Genomic DNA, 16,528 nt, shown 5'->3' on the forward strand with positions numbered 1-16,528 from the left:
AAGTTTCTGGGAGAGTTATCAGCTCTGGAGACTTCCAGAGTACAGCTAGCTTCGACTGACTTCTGCAAGTTGCCTGTCTGCTTTGTCCCCTGCCACCCCAGCCCATCAGGCACTAACAGTGACCCCCTCCAAGCAGCACTAAGCAGTGAGAAACAGAGATCAAGTGGCTCCAATCACCAATTCAGGGCTTAAAGCTTCTGGTTCAACATTAGAGATAAATACGAGTGATCACAATGAAAAGTAGTTAAGGACGCCTGGGTGGCTCAGTTGGTTAAGCGACTGCCTTCGGCTCAGGTCATGATCCTGGAGTCCCGGGATCGAGTCCCACATCGGGCTCCCTGCTCTGCGGGGAGTCTGCTTCTCCCTCTGACCCTCCCCCATCTCATGCTCTATCTCATTCTCTCTCTCAAATAAATAAATAAAATCTTAAAAAAAAAAAAAAAAGAAAAGAAAAGTAGTTAAGATCCCACAGGGAAGTGGCAAGTGTTGGGCACACTGAAATGTCTATGAATGAAAAATGTTCTCCTCAACTTCCCCCAGTGAAGAACCGAAGCCTCTCAGAGAGGCTAAACCAAGCTTCCTGATACCCCCCATCAACATGGTGTCAGAGCTACGAAGAGACTAGATGGACCGCCACCTAGTGGTAGCCCAGAGTCATATACCAGCTCCCTAAATTCTTACCCTCCTCTGGGTTCAGATGGAAATCATCTTTTCCCAAAGTTTCAAAGTTCTGATTTAAAACAGCCTGTTCTCAAGTTACAACTAACACACCAAAGACATGAGACAGGAGTCAGGAGGTCCGAGTCTGCTCCCAGTTTTAGTGAGTGTGCTGCCAGGCATCTCCGGGGCAGTGCTCAGGAATCCCAAGTCTTTACTACTCCACGGAGATGGGGTCGGGGTCAGGGTCAGTGCAGTTGGGTACCCGCCCCAAAGCGCAGCATTCCCAAGACACAGGGAAAATTATGGGGCTGGGAGGCAATGTCTACCTCAGGTGCCACTATCATTCCAAACAGACAAAACTGAAGTAGAGGGGCGCCTGGGTGGCTCAGTTAAGCGGCTGCCTTCAGCTCAGGTCATGATCCCAGAGTCCTGGGATCGAGCCCCACATCGGGCTCCTTCCTCAGCGGGGAGCCTGCCTCTTCCTCTCCCTCTGCCTGCCACTCCCCCTGCTTGTGCTCTCCCTCCCTCTCTCTCTATCAAATAAATAAATAAAATCTTTAAAAAAAAAAAAAACCAAACCTGAAGGAGAATGAGGTAGCAGAAAAGCAGTTTTCTGAGACCTCTCCAATCACTGGGAATTTACATAATTAAACCCTGCAAGTTGCTGATAAGTCAAGTCAAGCTGGGCTCAGACTGACAGCCCTACCCCACCCCACCCCAAGCTGGGTAACACCTCTCCTTCAGCCTGTGGATGGATGAGGGTCTCGTGCTCTTCAGCAGAGGGGTCGGTGGGGAGCACGCTTTGTGCTGGGCACAGCCACAGATGTCCAGAAGCCATTCCTATTTGCTGGATGGGAATAAAGGGGTTTGTTTATGCAATTACGAGTTGCTCTTTGAAGACCCAGATGAGGTTCTGATAAAGGTGGCAGTCGCAGGTGCTTGGTAAATCAACATCTCCCTTGTTTGTAGGAACACAAGGTTTTGTGACTCTCTCACGGTGATTCTACCTGCTAGACTGATCACATTAACTGAACCACGTGAAGACACTAAAGTGTGCCACCTTATGATTATCCATCTTGAAAGAGAGTCAGGAGAACTCCCTGGGAACTGGAGCTTCTGGGCCTGTTGAGGGTCTCCTGACACTTACAAAGGGAGAAAGGAGAGGAGCAGGCAGCCCTGCTTGGTCAGGGGGAAGAGGTTACTCCTAGAAGCTGGATCTTGGGAAGAGGCAGGTCCAAGCGTCCTCCCACCCTGGAGCCACCCTCCCTCTACAGCTGGGACAAGAAAGGGACAAGAGCAGCAGGTTAACCTGGAGTCATGTTCAGACACAGAGCCACAGTGAAATGTGTCCCCTATGCCAAGCATCTGAGGGCAACACCTTCCCTTTGGTGTGGCTGGGTTGACTGTGGTCTGCCGAAGATGAAGGAGGTAGAAGATGACACAGAGGTGAAAAAGAAAAGCAAATTACAGTGCTTCACACATGGTGCCTGCTCCTCAGGGACTGTTTATTGCATTGAATTAGGCAGATCAAGGCCAGGAGAGGTATTTTTCTTCCTCCAAGAGCAAAGGGATAAGTTGGAAGCTTGAACAAGGTCACCGAGACTTAAAGGATGGGCCAGTCCCACTGGATGACTCAGGCTGGTGAGAGCAGCCAGGTCCAACCAGGAGAGGAGACTGCCTGGGGGTATGGGGGGTCTCATAGGGCAGGTGCAAGAATGGGCTGGAAGGAAAACTGGCCAGAAAGCTGAATGCAGATATGTTCTCAGAACTCTGAGCACAATATCCCTGGAAAGCTGGCTTTTGCGGGCTGCATGGAGTAGAACAAGCAAAGACCCAGACCGGGAGAAGTCTGAGCTGGCACGACCAGCTCTATGACCCTGGGGAATTCACTTACCCTCCCTCAACACTGGTCATCTCTCTCACAGCGATGTTGTGAGGACCAGCTTCTTTTTATTTTATTTTATTTATTTATTTGTGGGGGGAGAGGGAGAATCTTAAGCAGGCTCCACACCCACTGTGGAGCCCAACGCATCACTTGATCCCACGACCCTGAGATCCTGACTTGAGCTGAAATCAAGTGTAGACGCTCAACCAACTGAGCCACCCAGGCGCCCCCAGGACCAACCTTTGAGTTTGAAAGAAGACCAGAAGACTCTAACTCGCCTTATAAACTGTGGGTTAGCATCTATGCCGAAAAGGTGCACATAGCAGGCCCAAGGCTGCTATCTTTGGAAGGGACTGCTTGCAAGGTGGGCCCTCATTTGCCATCCGGGAACTTGACAATAAGTGTTCCCAGTCAACAGTGAATTATGGTCCGCTGTGCCTAGACTCTTTGTGCAAATAATATGATAAGGTGACTATGTGCTGTCCTTCTTGGAGTCTGGGATTTTGGTACGTGTTAAGCAGAGGGTGCCCATGTGACCAGCCCCGATAAAAATCTTGGGTGCCGAGTCTTTAATAAGCTTTCTTGGGCAGAATCATCACACACATGTTGCAGCATTTCCGTTGCTATAATAAATCTCAGCCAAGAGTACAACTATATGCTGAGTCCTGTGGGTCCTTCCAGAAAATCTCCAAATATGGGGGTGGTCTTGGGGACTCTAATACAGAATCGATATTATATACCTGCACCTAGCATAAGCTAATAGAGATCCTTACCACCTCAAGAAAGCCTGCTGTCACCACCTAATTAGAAGTGAAGTTATAGACAGAAGATGGGACCGGGCGAGCAACCCAGTAAAGAGCCCCGAGCCCAAGAAAGGGGAGGCAATGGCAGGGGGCGGGGGGGAACACTTCCTGAAAGCCTGCTGGGAGCCAATCATTGTGGTGGTGCTCACTCTGTCGTCCTCATTTCCTTTCTTCATCATCGCAACAGTATCATTATCGCTATTTTTTAGATAAAGAAATTCAGGCACAGAGAAACTGAGTAACCAGCCTGAGGTCACAGAGCTGGCCAGAGAAGGCTAGCTGGCTGCAGAAAGTGCCGAGTCCCGGCTCTTCCCAACACCCACGCTGCCTGCCTCGCTGCCACTCCCTCCATCAGGCTGTTTGGCCGGCCCATGTCCTTTCTCTGCCAAGCAAGTCATGAAAAGTTTTCTGCAAAACTAGAGCAGGAGAGGGGCGCCTGGGTGGCTCAGTCGTTAAGCATCTGCCTGGGGCTCAGGTCATGATCCCGGGGTCCTAGGATCGAGCCCCACATCGGGCTCCCTGCTCAGCAGGAAGCCTGCTTCTCCCTCTCCCACTCCCCCTGTTTGTGTTCCTGCTCTCACTGTCTCTCTCTGTCAGATAAATAAATAAAATCTTTAAAAAAAGAAAACAAACAACTAGAGCAGGAAGAGAAACAGGGCATTTTAGACCAAATGACCCTTATTATCTATGTTTGATATTTTTCAAAGCATTGCAAAACCCACCATTTCATTTGACTCTCAGAACCATCATGTGCCAGGCTGCCTGGCAATGCCCTCCTTTCTCTGACAGGGACAACGAGGCCCAGCACCGACCGGGTGACTAGGACAAGGGCAGGACTCAAGCCAAGGCCTTCTTCCACATATCCCAGTGCCAGGCACCTAGGAGGAACACAGGAAATACCTGCTGCCTGCAGGAATGATGACTGAATACAAAATAAAAGTGGGCTCAACAGAAAACCAGAGGTCTAGTCTCTGAATCTTCTTTTATTATTTTATTTTTTTTAAGATTTTATCTATTTATTTGACAGAGCGAGACACGGCGAAAGAAGGAACACAAGCAGGGGGAGTGGGAGAGGGAGAAGCAGGCCTCCCGCTAAGCAGAGAGCCCAACGTGGGTCTCGATCCCAGGACCCTGGGACCCATGACCTAAGCCGGAGGCAGACGCTTAACGGCTGAGCCACCCAGGCGCCCCTTCTGAATCTTCTTTTAAATTGTTTTTCTTTAGGGCGCCTGGGTGGCTCAGTTGGCTAAGTGTTGACTTAGCCAACTGAGTTGATTGATTGACTGTTGATTTCGGCTCAGGTCACGCTCAGCGGGGAGTCTGCTTGAGAATTCTCTCTCTCTCCCTCTCCCTTTGCCCCTCCTGCCCACCTCGCACACACACGTGCTCTCTCTCTCAAATAAATAAATACATCTTTTAAAAAATATAAATCATTTGTCCTTAAAAACATGCATAGGGATGCCTGGGTGGCTTAGGCGTCCGACTCTTGGTCTCAGCTCAGGTCTTGATCTCAGGGTCATGAGTTCCAACACCACACTGAGCACCACACCCAGCATAGAGCCTACTTAAAAAAAAAAAGAATGTGGTACACCTGGGTGGCTTGGTCAGTTGAGCGTCCGCCTTTGGCTCAGGTCATGATCCCAGGGTCCTGGGATCGAGTCCCTCGTTGGGCTCCTTGCTCAGCAGGGAGCCTGCTTCTCCCTCTGCCTCCAGCTCCCTCTGCTTGTGCTCTGTCTCTCTCTGTCTCTCTCTAATAAATAAATAAAATCTTTCCAAAAAATGCATAGTACTGACCAGTCAACGAAGAACTCCAAGTAACCTTCATTTGGTTTCTCCAGCTTCGGTGTCCCCATTTCTGCTTTCACTCCCACCAAGATGTCTGTGTGACCCTGAGGACATACGCAAGAAGGGTCCTCACTCAGGGCAGATAGCCAGATACCCAACCACCAACCTCCTCTCCCAAACTATGACCCCGGGGTACTCTTTTAGGAGCCCTGCAAAGGAACTTGGGAAGTGGCCCTTTGAAAAGATAAGGGGTCCTTCAGATCTAGACAGATGCCCTCCCAGACTCTGGCTTGGGTCTTGGATTCCTTGGAAAGATATGCACTCCCAAAGCCCAGAGGGGCCTGCGGCTGGCTCCCTAGGGCCTGCCCGTCCTCCCCCTGGGCATGGACTGTGGTCGCAGTACTCACCAGCTTGACCCTGGCAGACCCACTGGTGTTAGACACCACGTCGGTTTCCACTTCGACATATCGGTAGTCCTCACAGCCACGGCCATCCACACGGAGGTCTTCCTAAGGGCAACAACCACAACTCTAATACAACCATCACCAAACTGCCAACAGACTTCTAAACTCGTTCACGCCATTTCCCCCAGGGAACTAGGCAGTCCAGCATCCCTGCTCTCTTAGTGAATCACCCAGAATTCTATCCTCGTAGTGAGGAACAGTATTACTGTTTTACATGTGAGGGAATGAAGACTCAGAGAAGTAAAGCGATGTATCCCAGGTCCCACGGCTGGTGAGAGCAAAGCTGGGTTTTCACCCAGGCCTGACCAAGAGCGAAGTCCATACTACATCCCACTACCCCAAACAGGCACACGAACAGACAAAATCTGAACGAGAGACAAAATAAGCTGCCTCTTCCCAAATCGGCAATTCCCAAATTGCGCCAGGAAGTATGTGTTGTCAGAGCTACAACTGTCTCAGCTGTAGCCCCCCTGTCCCCCCAAACTCAACAAAATCCACTCTGTGGACAGCCAAAGACACCCAGCTCTTCTCTTCTAAACCAGGCATTCTCGAGAATAGGGACAGCATGCTTCGGCCCAACGGCCACCTGCCTCTGCAAAACGTTTTACTTTACTGGAACACAGCCACGCCTGCTCCTTGAGGCAGTCTGTGGCTTTCAAGCTACAATGGCAGAGTTGAGTGGTTGTGATGGAGATCTCCTAACCTGCGAGGCCCAAATCTTCACTGTCCAGCCCTTTACAGGAAAAGTTTGCCGACCCTTGCTGCAGAAGATGGATTTCAGAATGGTCTACGTACTGCCTACCCGTTATCCCCGTGTATTTACTTCTTCTGTTATTTACTTCTATCAATATAACTCATGGATTATCTGTTTTATGCTGCGGCTGTAATCCAATACTGTCATTACTTATGCTGTTGCTCAAAGTGTTCCAGATTTGGCCACTGGGGGTTCCTTTGGGTTGGTTCCTGCATTCTTTCAACATGCCCGTGATCTTTTTTGAGCACATCTTTACTTCTGACAAGACAAGATGTTCCAGCCTCTGGTATTTCTCCCTGCCCCAGCCCTGGGATCAGCCCTTTCTCCGAGGAGTCCTGGTTCCTTTCACTGAAGAACAGTGCTTTAAAAACCAGGATCTGGGGCGCCTGGGTGGCTCAGTTGGTTAAGCGACTGCCTTCGGCTCAGGTCATGATCCTGGAATCCCGGGATCGAGTCCCGCATCGGGCTCCCTGCTCGGCGGGGAGTCTGCTTCTCCCTCTGACCCTCCCCCCTCTCATGTGCTCTCTCTCATTCTCTCTCTCTCAAATAAATAAATAAAATCTTTAAAAAATAAATAAAAAAAATAAAAACCAGGATCTGGTTGCTAAGTAAGTTCATTGCTACTGGGGTATCATTGCTTCCAGAACTTCTTCGCAGACAGAGCTAGATAACATATATGTTCGCCAACCCACACAGCTGTATTTATTTCTGAGTCTATCTACATAACTATTAAAAGGCCATGTGTTCACACTGATAGTTGGTTCTAACCTTCCTCCTTCCTCCTGTTTTATTTGTAACTTCTTTCTCAGAAAGTGAGAAACCTGGCTCTCATTATCCACAATGTATTTATGTATTTGTTAAATCTTGAGAAACAAATTTACTAATGGAGGATAGTATTTGTGTGGAGTTCTTTTCCTCTTTAGCCTTACAGTGCCCAGCCAGAATCCTGTTTTCCAGGTGTCTTCCTCACCCTTCAGTGTGGCTCTGCTATTCCCCTGCACCTGTGAGGTTCATCTGTAACTGTTTGTGCTCCAACGTGGGTCCCTCGCATCCTGGCTACTTTAAATTACTCATTAATTTTTGGGGTATGTGGACTATCACCATGACTCTAGGAGTCAAAGTTATCAGAAAAGCTGTGCTCAGGGAAAGGCCGCTCTCCCCTCAGCCCTATTTTCAAGCCGTCTTCTTTCTAGCTCTTTCCCACCCACCCCAGGCAATCTGTTTAATTGCTGGTTCATCGTCCCTGTATCACCTTTGCACAAATGAGCAGATACATGAATATTTTTTTAAATCCCTTTCTTTCGTATATGAAGAGTAACACACTATAGATACTGTTTTATACTTTGCTTCTCTCCTTTTTTTTTTAAACACTTAACAATACACATGCAGGCAATCACTACACATCAGCTCATGGAGATCTTCCTCATTCTTTGTAAACATCTTTTTTTTTTGAAAGCACTCTTCTTTCAGAAAAAGACTCATTAGCTTCATCAGATTCTCAAAGGGGTTAATGCTCCTCAAAATATTTAAAAACACTGTCCTAAAATACGTAAATGTCACAAATTTACTTGTAAACTGCCTGGCTAACTACATATATGACTGACATTTTTATTCGGAGACACTGAAATCCAGTAAAGCACTGCATTCACCCAGCTCTGACCTTCTACCCCGTTTCTACTCTCTCTGTATCCCACTCCTGTTAATGCAGAGAAAATAAACATCACAAGTCCATTTGAAGTCCCTTTGCGGTTCATCCACTCCCCAGGCCATCCCGTCCCTGGAGGTAGGCCCATCTTGAGTCTGGGGAGACCTGTACTTGAAAAGCAACAGAATTTCAAGTCTAGGAGATGAACCTCCAGGGAGGAACTCCATAAAGTGATCCCTCTTCACTGGAGGATCCCAAAACTATGTAACTGTCTCTTGACAACCCCACCCACAGAACAGGAAAGGCTTCCTAGGTCGATCTCTGATGCCCCCTCCCCCAGGTGTGCCCTGTGAGGAAAGTGAAAACAGGGCCCAGAAACATAATTTATGAAGACTCCTGCCTGAGTTGCAGGTCGGGTGCAAGTGTGAGCAATCACCAGGAGTATTAGTCATGGGCTCCTGGTCTGGTTCTGCCATAACTAGCTGCTTGACCTAGGACGAGACGCTCGAGACTAGTTTCCTCCTTTGTTAAAAGATGGACATTGAATTAGAAGGCCTCAATGGTGTTTCTCTAATTCTACAGATCTATTAATTAAAATAGCCACAATAATTTGCAAAAACTAATAGTAGCTACTCTCTAATGTGCATTTACTATATTTGGGATAACGTGCTAGGAACGCTACACAGTTGACACATTTAACTCTCACAATAACCCTATAAGATAGCTTTTTTTCTTTTTTCTTTTTTTTTTTTTAAGATAGTTTTTTCATTCCATTTTACAAATGAGGAAAGAGGTTGAAAGATGCTAAATGTCTGGCCCAGGTCACATGGCCAATAAGGAGCACCTGAACTCCAAGCCAGGGCTCTTAACCCACAATTCCACATGGACCCCTGCATTCTTTTTTTTTTTTTTTAAAGATTTTATTTATTTATTCATGAGAGACAGAGAGAGAGAGAGAGGCAGAGGGAGAAGCAGGCTCCCAAGGAGCAGGGAGCCCGATGTGGGACTCGATCCCAGGACCCTGAGATCATGACCTGAGCCGAAGGCAGACGCTTAACCATCTGAGCCACCCAGGCGCCCCGGTCCCCTGCATTCTAAAGGGTCTCTTCCCTGGGCAACAGGAGACAGCACAGGCCTCCCTCGAAGGATGAACTGGCTCTACCAGTCGGTCCTAACGATGCAGAAAATAGCTCTGAACGCAGGGAGGCCACAAGGTGACAGGGCTTCCAACTGCGGCTTTAAAATACCACTTCTCTGGAAAGATCTAGTCACTACCCTTTGTAGGACAACCCCCTTGTTCCAGGATGGGGCTGGGAGGGGGTCAGGAAACCAGGCCTTACCAGGTACTGCCTTTCTAGCCTTTAAACCACTCTCTGCTCCCTGGGGAAGGCTCACTGGGAAAGGCTCAGGTGACAAGTAAGAAATAAATAAAAAGCTACAAATTTTCCTTTCCAAGGATGCACAGAGTATATATATTTTTTTCATAGAAAAAAAAGCACCCAAGAGAATAGGAGAAAAATCAAAAAAACAAACAAATTAGTCCACAAATCACTGCACTCGGGACTTTTTTTTTTTTTTTTAATCCAGCTTTCCTCATAAAAGGCTTAAATATTACCCAAACCTGCTTGGTCTGGCTCAGAGCCAGATACCCTACCAAAATGTTTATTCACCAGTAGTACTCAGAAGAAAGGAATTAATTCATGTGTGACCATTTAAACAGGGGCTGCCCTGCAGTGAAAGCTCCATTCAAAAACCCAACAGAGATGTCAACAAGTGCTGGGCACCACCATGGAGTGGAGGACAGGGCTGTCCTTCTCGATAGAGGGGACTGGGACGGCTCCCAGTGACTTTCCAGTTGTTTCTCACCCAATCACAACACCCCTGCTAGTTGGGTGTGGTGTGGTAGAGTCACCTCCAACCCATATAGGTATTTTTTAAAGATTTATTTATTTACTTGAGAGTGAGAGATAAAGAGCGTGCTCGGGAAAGGGGCAGAGGAAGAGGGAGAGAGAATCCCAAGCAGACTCCCCACTGAGCGCAGAGCCCGATGTTAGGCTCCATCCCACAACCCCAAGATCACAACCTGAGCCAAAACCAAGAGCTGGATGCTCAACTGATGGAGTCACCCAGCCGCCCCCGACCTATATTTAAATCTCTCCTGTCACATACCAGCTTTGCGACCTTGCGCAAGTTAGCTCCTCAACAGCTTGGAGACCGTCTCTCTGTCTGGGAAGCAGGAATCACCCCAACCTTACAGAATTATAGGAGAATCCAAAAGCCAGGAATCATTTAGGGGACCCTCAGCACAGTGTAGCACACAGAAGTGCCCCCTGCACAGTTCCCTTCTCCTGCTTCTAGGGCGGGTATCAGCTCATCGAATCCTTAAACAACAGCCCTAGAGGGAGCTTATGGATGAGGTAGGTCACTGAGGCACCTGTTTCACTGCCTGTGGCAGAGTGGAAGGACAAGTGACTCCACCCAGAGCCACTTTCCTCAGACCCAAGTAACCCAGTCCTATCACTCACTAAAGGAAGCTGACAGGTCAGCTCTACTAACCTAACACGCTTGGGAGAATTTAGACTGTGGCCTTGGCAGTGAGGTTAACACCCCATTACCTTGCTCTGACCTGTCCAACACCTCGGACCTGCTACAGAATGGAGACTAGAATGCTTCTCCCACTAGAATGACCCCACTTAGGAGAAGGACCACATCAGATCCAGCTCTGCAGGCAGTGGCCCAAGTCACAGCAGGTAAAACCAGATGTCGATCCTCATTCACCTTCCAAGCGCATTGAGTAGTCCGCAGTTCCCTTCAAGGATGTGATTCCGTTCACTTCACAAAGTGCCTGGGTGCAGGCTTTTTGTGCCCCGGGCCCGCAAATGGGAAGGGCACAGGGCTCAAAATCAAGAGTCCTGGGCGCTGGCTCCAGCTCTGCATGGCCGGGTTGAGCAGCTGAATACTGATTGCTCAGTTTTACAGCTAAAGACCCCAGTCTCAGCCTTGTTCCCCCTATTTTGCACTGTTCTGCCAACAATGCCTGCAATGAAAGCTAGAGCCACAGAAAAGAAACTAAAACCATCGGCTGAGCTACACCTCCCTTCAACTGCCAGGAAAAATTCTGTAAGATGGCTTTGACAAGGCCCCAAGAGGAATGCCTCTTGGAGGGGCTAATCCATCGCTAGGGCCTGGTCTGAACCTATGAAGGCCAGTTTAATGTCCGGGTCATGGCCACGGCACCAGTAAGCAGACCTCTGGGAAGCCTACCGTGCCTCCCACTCCACTGAGACCACAGGACCAAGTCACTGTCCGCCCCCAACAGCTAGAGCCAGTGGTAGGGGCTTGACCCCAAGCACACAATCCAGAGAGCAACCAGCTCCTCTGGCACGAAACTGACTCTCTCCTTGGAATCTGATCTCTGACCTGGGAAATACTTGAGAAGAAGGGAGTTAAAGAGGAACTGACAGGTCAGGTATGGAGGGAGGCTGGAGAGGCCACCCAGAAGAAAGGCCGGGGCTGGGGGGGGAGGGGAGGCGGTGACAGATTTTACCATGATGAAGGGAAGCTGGACAGCAAGTGCTGCAGAGAAGAGATACACTGCAGGAGAGAGAAGTGGAGGTGTCACCACAGACATAAAGACAAGCAGACCGTCACATGGACCACAGGATCCACAGTGGAGCCCATGAGATGCGGTGCCCTGGAGCTGCCTCAGGACTTTCTAGCCCTTGCCACAAATCGGCTTTTTCTCGAGATAATTTAATAATCTTTAGCCCTCAACAGCCCCAGGCTGAACCCCTGGTGGGGTCACTGTGAAGGTTGGGAATACAGTGTGCATGGTTCAGCACAAAGCCATACTTCTGATGGAAAAAACAAGCTTGAAAAGGAGCCAACATCTCTTCACGGTTGACCACATGCCAGGCACTCTATATTTCCCCATCTCATCATTCCTCACAACCCCATTCTGCCCTCCAGATGGATACAGTCTCATTTTATCAGAGGGAGCTAGCTCCGAAACTCAGGTACAATTGTTCTCACTGTAAATGGTGCAGCTGGGAAAGAAGCCCTGCCCATTCGGGCTCCCAACTCCTCCTGTGAACAGAACACAGCGGGAGACCACGTGACCTCAGGCAGGCAGGAGCAGAGACTCCACAGCAGACTCAGCTGGACCAGGCCGGTGGTCTGCCCATAGATGTCTGCTGTCGGTATGAAAATCTCCCAACACTTTATGAAAATATCCAACTCCCAGGCTCCAGCCCCAAAGGTACAGATTCAGAAGGTCCGGGTAAAGCCTGGGAATCTGCACTTTGCGGGTGAATAAAAGGTACTTCAAGACTTCAGAATCACTGGGCTGAGATGGAGGTTAGCTGTGTCTCCTCATGAAGAAAACGCACATCTAGCCAGTTACTCAAACTCGAAAGAGGGTAAATCTTAGATTCTGCAAATTCTAAAATCTGCCCCCCACAATTCCTGAATATGGCAAATAGAGAAAAAAAGAGTTTGAGATAGGAGTTGGTATACAAGTTGGTAAAACAAAAGCTGTACAAAGAAAGGCAAATAGGGCTCTAAAGGAACTTATAACAAAAGTGGGGAAAATACTATTTAAAAAGATAACAATACAGTATATATCATGCACTATTTAAAGTCTAGAAAAATGGTGTGGGGCGGAGCAGTGTCCAGAACTTCTAGAACGTCCCCTCTTCCTTCCTGTTTGCTCACATGCTTCCAGATGGAAAGAGAAAGAGAGAGAAGTAGAAATGGGGATTCTCTCTGGCCTTTGGTTTGGGAACCCTATTTAAGGACGAGAAGACAATGGCTTTCACTGCAGTAGGAGAACTGCATGAAAGTCAAGTATGTGCTCTGCAATCACACAGATCTGGATTTCTGTCCCTGCTCCATCACGTACTTTCTGTGTGACCTTTGACCCTGTCTGAGCTCAGTTCTTCATCTGTTAACATAGAAATAATTAATACTCACCTTCAAGCCGGTTTCAAAGATTCAGTAACATAAAAATTATAATATGTACCTGACCAGAGTGGGACATTTCAGGCTTCAAAGGGTAACAGGGAACCTAAGAGAAACCAATCCAATCATATTACTAAGAATACTGACTGATCAACTTTTCCATTTATCCTGTCCCACTCCCTTAGATCCCTTCTCTATCCTTCTCTGGCCTCATCTGTGCACCAGGTTAACTCCTTCCAAACTGCATCACCTGGACTCCCTTTACTGGCTTGTGGTTGGGTTTGGCCAATGAAAGGTCCACAAGCAGAGGCCTGGAGCTGCCTCGGGACTTGCTCCCCGCCCCCCATCCCTATCACCCCTAGCTGGGTCACATTTCTGACAGTGCTTTCATCTGGCCAAGCCTACAATTTCTGTTGAGTAGCTCTTCCTCCACAGTTCTAGCTATCACTGGCATCTGGTAACACAACTGCCTCCCTTGGCCCCTTCAGCCTAAGGGTAACAGCTACTCCCTGTGGTTGCTAGTCTTTGGGCTCCTCAGTATCTCTTGTAGGTTCCCTGAAAGCCACCCACACCACTATAAATAGTCACATCATATAAGTCCCCTGAATTATCTGAATGGGATTCCATACTCTCTCAGGACCTGATACGATTCATCCTCCTTGCTCACAAACTGCTTTCTCTCAAGTGTACCCCATCCTCCCAGTGGCCATTTTTAAGCCTAATGATTCTGTCCATCCTTTCACCTGACCCAAGCTGAAGCAAAGAGATTTTACTCCCTGGAAACATGACGTTGGAACTGAACTAGAAGGGATCGCTTCTTATATACAGAGGAACTGTAATCCCAGGAGCTGAGAGGTAGCCACATTCTTCCTACTACATGGCCTGAGAAACAGAAGACCAGTCTGAAGAGAGGTAAGAATAAACAGAGGCATAAAAAGCAGCAGAGATGAGCAAGGGAGAGCCTGAAGACAACCCTGAATTCCTGGAATAACACTCGTAACCTTCTAAAGCATACTTTTTTTGCTTGAGCAAGTTTGTTGGTTACCATTCCTAGCAACTGAGTCCTCAACATACACTGTGAGGTTAATTTCAACTGCTTCTGGGATGCCTTGGTGGCTCAGTTAAGTGTCTGCCTTTGGCTCAGGTCATGATCCCAGGGGACTGGGATTGAGTCCCGCATCAGGCTCCTTGCTCGGTGGGGAGCCTGCTTCTCCCTCTGCCTGCCGCGCTCCCCCTGCTTGTGTGCGCGCTCCCTCTCTCTCTTGCTCTCTCCCTCTGACAAATAAATAAAATCTTTAAAAAATAATAATTTCAACTGTTTCTAACTACCACCAAACCAAGATGAAATATCCCTGAAATAGTAAAGGAATCAAAGGCTGAAAGAAAAGGGATGACAGAAGCTAAAACTGACCATACTGGACCAAAGGTGAAAAGTAAAACAAACAAACAAACAAAAAAACCACAAGTAGGTCTACAGATACAGGCAAGAACAGGATTCTGGTTAGGTACTGTATAAGGTGCACTGCCCGCACTCAAAGACCAACAAAACAAAAGTTGAGGTGATTTTAGAACTGAGTCAGTGGAGATCCCATGGGAGGCTTAATCACCTGCCTTCTGACCTTTATTCAGATGGTGTCAATTCTGTTTCCCTCCTCCATAAATAGAGCAAATTTGTAGCCAACACTAATAGTCCTTCTGAAGAGATTTATTTAAAGTCAGTTACTCTGCATGGCTCCATGATACACAGAGCAAAACATTTACCAACAACTGTGGCCCTAATATTAGGTTCATGGTACTGGTAAGACCGAGGTTTAACTTTAAAAATGAAAAGTGTCCAACTGATCTCCCTTTTAAGACCTACCTTACTCAATGTCATTGAGTACCTACTCAGCGCTGGACACTGGCTAGGTTTTAAAGGTACCAAATAACAGATTATTACCTCCCAAGATCCATGAGGAAGGAGTGTCTGAGCATCTAAACCCCCTAAGATCAGGCTTCTAGCCACCTCCACAACCTGATCTTCCACCACTACCCCCAGCCCACCCTTCTGGCTCCACACTTCCTCCGAGAGCCTGCAGATTCGCTATGTCTTCCTCCTGGAAGGCTCAAGCCTACTTAATTCTTTTTTTTTTTTTTAAAGATTTTATTTATTTATTTGAGAGAGAGAGAGCACATGAGAGGGGGGAGGGTCAGAGGGAGAAGCAGACCCCCTGCTGAGCAAGGAGCGTGATATGGGACTCGATCCCGGGACTCCAGGATCATGACCTGAGCCGAAGGCAGTCGCTTAACCAACTGAGCCACCCAGGCGCCCCAAGCCTACTTAATTCTTAAGCATGCTGAGAGCTCATTTCAAATACTATTTCCTTAGGGAAGCCTACTCTGACTTCCTGGACTAGACCAGGTCCCTGATTTTTTTTCCTTCACAGCTATCAGTACAATTTTACATACAAACACACAAATAGATCTGTAATTTGTCTCTTCCTTCTAGCATGGGAGCTATATAAGGGCAGCCTCCTTCCCATCCCTTGAGTTTAGCTTAGTTCTAGGTTGAATGAATGAATATGGAGTCCTGAAAATATACACAGGAAGGACACGACATGGATTTAAGGAAGCAATTCCGCCTCCTTAGGGAAGCCTTCAGAGCATCACAGCCCCCAATATTGTATAGCTCCTTTGACCTCCACTAACCATACCACTCCCTTAGCATATATGTTATATTCCGTTGCCTTTACTTTATTCATCTTTGAAATAATAAAGGAAACAATGGCTGACGGAAAGGGGACGCCAGAAGCTGAATTTGACCATACTGGACTGAATGTGAAAAGTAAAACGCAAGATGATTAGATCTCTACAGCCAAGTTCAGGATTCTCATTAGGCTTTACCGAGACGTCTGGGGATGTCTCTAACCTGGGTAGGTTACAAACAAGAAGGCCACACTTGGCTTTCCTTGGTAGCTCATTACACCCAACATTCTCCAACTCTCGCTCTGGAGTGGTCTTGACTCCAAGGACTGAAAACTGACCACAGAAGATCTAAACACAGTTACAGCTGCCTCTGAGGGAGGATCTTAGAACTAAGTGCCACTGGCCGTAGAGCCGCTTTTTAAACATTCTTCCCCGTTTATTTGTAAGGAAATTTATATTTTCAAAGCGCTTTCACCTCACTGCCTTCTCTCCCTGTGCTTCCCAACCACGAGGTAAGGAAGAGCGGGCCAGATGCCTACCGCCAACCCCCGTTTCCTAGCTGAGAAAAGCGAGCCTCAGCCCAGTGATGCGACTCCCGAAGGCTGAAGAGACGGCCCTGGGGGCGGTGCTCCTTCGCTAAGAAGAGGCCTCAGGGACCGCCTTCCCACCCAGGTTTGGAACCTTGTAGACGCGGAAGGCTTCAAGCACGCACACAGTCCTAAGTGGACCCTCGTCGTGAGGTCCTAAATACACACGCGTTGCCGGCTTCGTGCGGCAAACGCCGGCCGCAGTGCTGTCTAATCACCAGGTAAACCCAGCACGTCGCCTGGCCGCCTCCTCCCGAGCGAAGCGAGGGCGCGCCGCCACCCGCAGCGCCAGGGGAAACCC

General features: G+C 48.2%; 1 protein-coding gene across 3 annotated transcripts in view; it reads right to left on the minus strand.

Annotated features, from left to right (window-relative positions):
• EXOSC7 (exosome component 7) overlaps positions 1-16,528 on the minus strand; it is a 36,546-nt gene that overhangs the window by 19,713 nt on the left and 305 nt on the right. For all 3 annotated transcript variants that reach the window (XR_010413466.1, XM_045862601.2, XM_045862602.2), the window contains exons 2-3: positions 5,541-5,642; positions 5,143-5,237 (exon numbers count right to left, since the gene is read on the minus strand). Coding sequence is in view for 2 of the 3 variants with exons in the window: in XM_045862601.2 (XP_045718557.2) it covers positions 5,143-5,237; positions 5,541-5,642 (197 nt within the window). In the remaining variant the exon portion in view is untranslated. The remainder of the gene's footprint in view (positions 1-5,142; positions 5,238-5,540; positions 5,643-16,528) is intronic.

This window comes from Mirounga angustirostris, unplaced genomic scaffold (genome assembly GCF_029215605.1).
Source record: "Mirounga angustirostris isolate CCGP_5_RB_7025 unplaced genomic scaffold, mMirAng1.0.hap1 SCAF_1, whole genome shotgun sequence".
In the NCBI taxonomy this organism is placed as follows: Eukaryota; Metazoa; Chordata; class Mammalia; order Carnivora; family Phocidae; genus Mirounga; species Mirounga angustirostris.